This window comes from Penaeus chinensis, chromosome 33 (assembly GCF_019202785.1).
Source record: "Penaeus chinensis breed Huanghai No. 1 chromosome 33, ASM1920278v2, whole genome shotgun sequence".
NCBI classification, from domain to species: Eukaryota; Metazoa; Arthropoda; class Malacostraca; order Decapoda; family Penaeidae; genus Penaeus; species Penaeus chinensis.
The window spans coordinates 33,720,085-33,721,758 of NC_061851.1; the positions used below are offsets into that span (position 1 = coordinate 33,720,085).

General features: G+C 41.6%; 1 protein-coding gene across 1 annotated transcript in view; it reads left to right on the top strand.

The window, feature by feature from the left end:
* Positions 1-256: 256 nt before the first annotated feature.
* Positions 257-1,674, top strand: part of LOC125043116 — a 33,224-nt gene continuing 31,806 nt past the window's right edge. The window contains exons 1-3 of the mRNA XM_047639067.1: positions 257-457; positions 679-754; positions 994-1,058. Coding sequence (XP_047495023.1) covers positions 257-457; positions 679-754; positions 994-1,058 — 342 coding nt within the window. The remainder of the gene's footprint in view (positions 458-678; positions 755-993; positions 1,059-1,674) is intronic.

The following is a 1,674-nucleotide window of genomic DNA, read 5'->3' on the forward strand; positions in this document are numbered from 1 at the left end:
CTTGCAATCCACATCTTCACCTCTCTTGCGTCAAACTCGTGTCGACGTCACATCCTGAGAGAGGGGCATTCCCTTTGCAACTGCGCTGGAGTATATAGCATCACCGTCTGTCACTTGCAGCTCATTGCCTTCAACGAGGGAAGCTGGTCCACTGCCCCGCTGACACCCAAGAACACTGCAATACTCATACGGCGATTGGCTTACCCTGTAGCAGAGCTTTGCGATCAAATCCCAAGGAATGGCCAACATATCCAACATGCTAACCTTCGTGCTAACAGTTCTTCTAATGTGTCGAGTGGGAACGCAAGCCTATACTCTCAGCGCAAGTGGGTGTGCAGAGAGAGAAACCGTTCCTCTGCAAGTCACCGTGGACGGCAGAGAATATAGTCTCCCACAGTACGAGTGCGACGCCTGTGGGAGCGAGTGTATTCAGCTGTATAGTACGATTGGAGGCGCGGTGTGGAAGCGCGGCTGCGAGGCTGTGCAATAGGGCGGAGTGCTGTGTTTTGGAGTCAAGACCGCTATTTATTTGTATAAATGGTAATTTATTATGATTTCCAATAAATTCTTGAAATCTATTGCCTTATTTTTTGTCCTTCTCCAGATGGGGAAAAAAAAAAACACAAAACAAAACAGTTTAGTGTAATTTCCACGAAGATATATTTTCTTTCTGGCCAGTATATCAGCGGCAAAGAATACAGTCTCCCACAGTACGAGTACGACGCCTGTGGGAGCGAGTGTATTCAGCTGTATAGTACTGTAGCGAGTGAAATGCTTCAGTTTCCCCTTGCATCCGCTGGCCGTAGCCGATGAGGGTGCCCTCTGCGCGGCTGCGCAGGCAGATATCCGAAAATATCAATTAAGTGCTACAAATACTGTATAAATTAAATATGTCACATGCACGAAGGAAAACTCAAGGTTGTACACGATTTTGCGCAAGAGAAAAAGGTGCTGTGAATCTAATTGCCAATGTGCGCTGATGTCACTGCGCAGGTGAAAACGCGCAGGGCACAAACAATAGCGAAGAAACCGCCACTCAGGCCCGGGACTTCAGCGAAGTCAGAGAGAGAGACTTTTTTATATTTTTTGCGATTTTTAGCTATTCATAGTGTATTTATTTTATATTATTATTTTTTTGTACTGTGAGGCGGTGGAACACGACATCGGGAACATCAGAAACGCCATATATATATTAAGGTAACTTTGAGTTTTTCTAGAACCCTATTTATTTTGTATTTTATCAGTTTCAATATCTTATTTTTACTTGAATCTTTTATTTTATTTTATTTATTTCATTTAATCGTGAATGGCCTTGGTTTTAAAGTAGTTAAATTAGGTTTTACGTTAAGTCTTTCGTTGGGTTCAATGGGGTTTTATTGCTTCTTGTTTTAATTTAACTTTAATTTCATCTTTACGTTACTTTTGCCAATTTTGACATTTATGTTTTACGTAAACCAGGGCCATATCATGATCAAGAAAGCAACACCTATGATAGACTTCTCTTAAGCCTAAATTGAATAAGGAAGAGAGCCACACGCTACCACTTCAGTCCTTTCCTGCATTAATCAGAGGTGACGGCTATTTAGAGATACAAATTAGTTTAGTTTAGTTTAGTCCTTTATATTTATACTTTCTGCAAGGGCTACTGAGTGTGGCTTGATAATTTCATCTGAA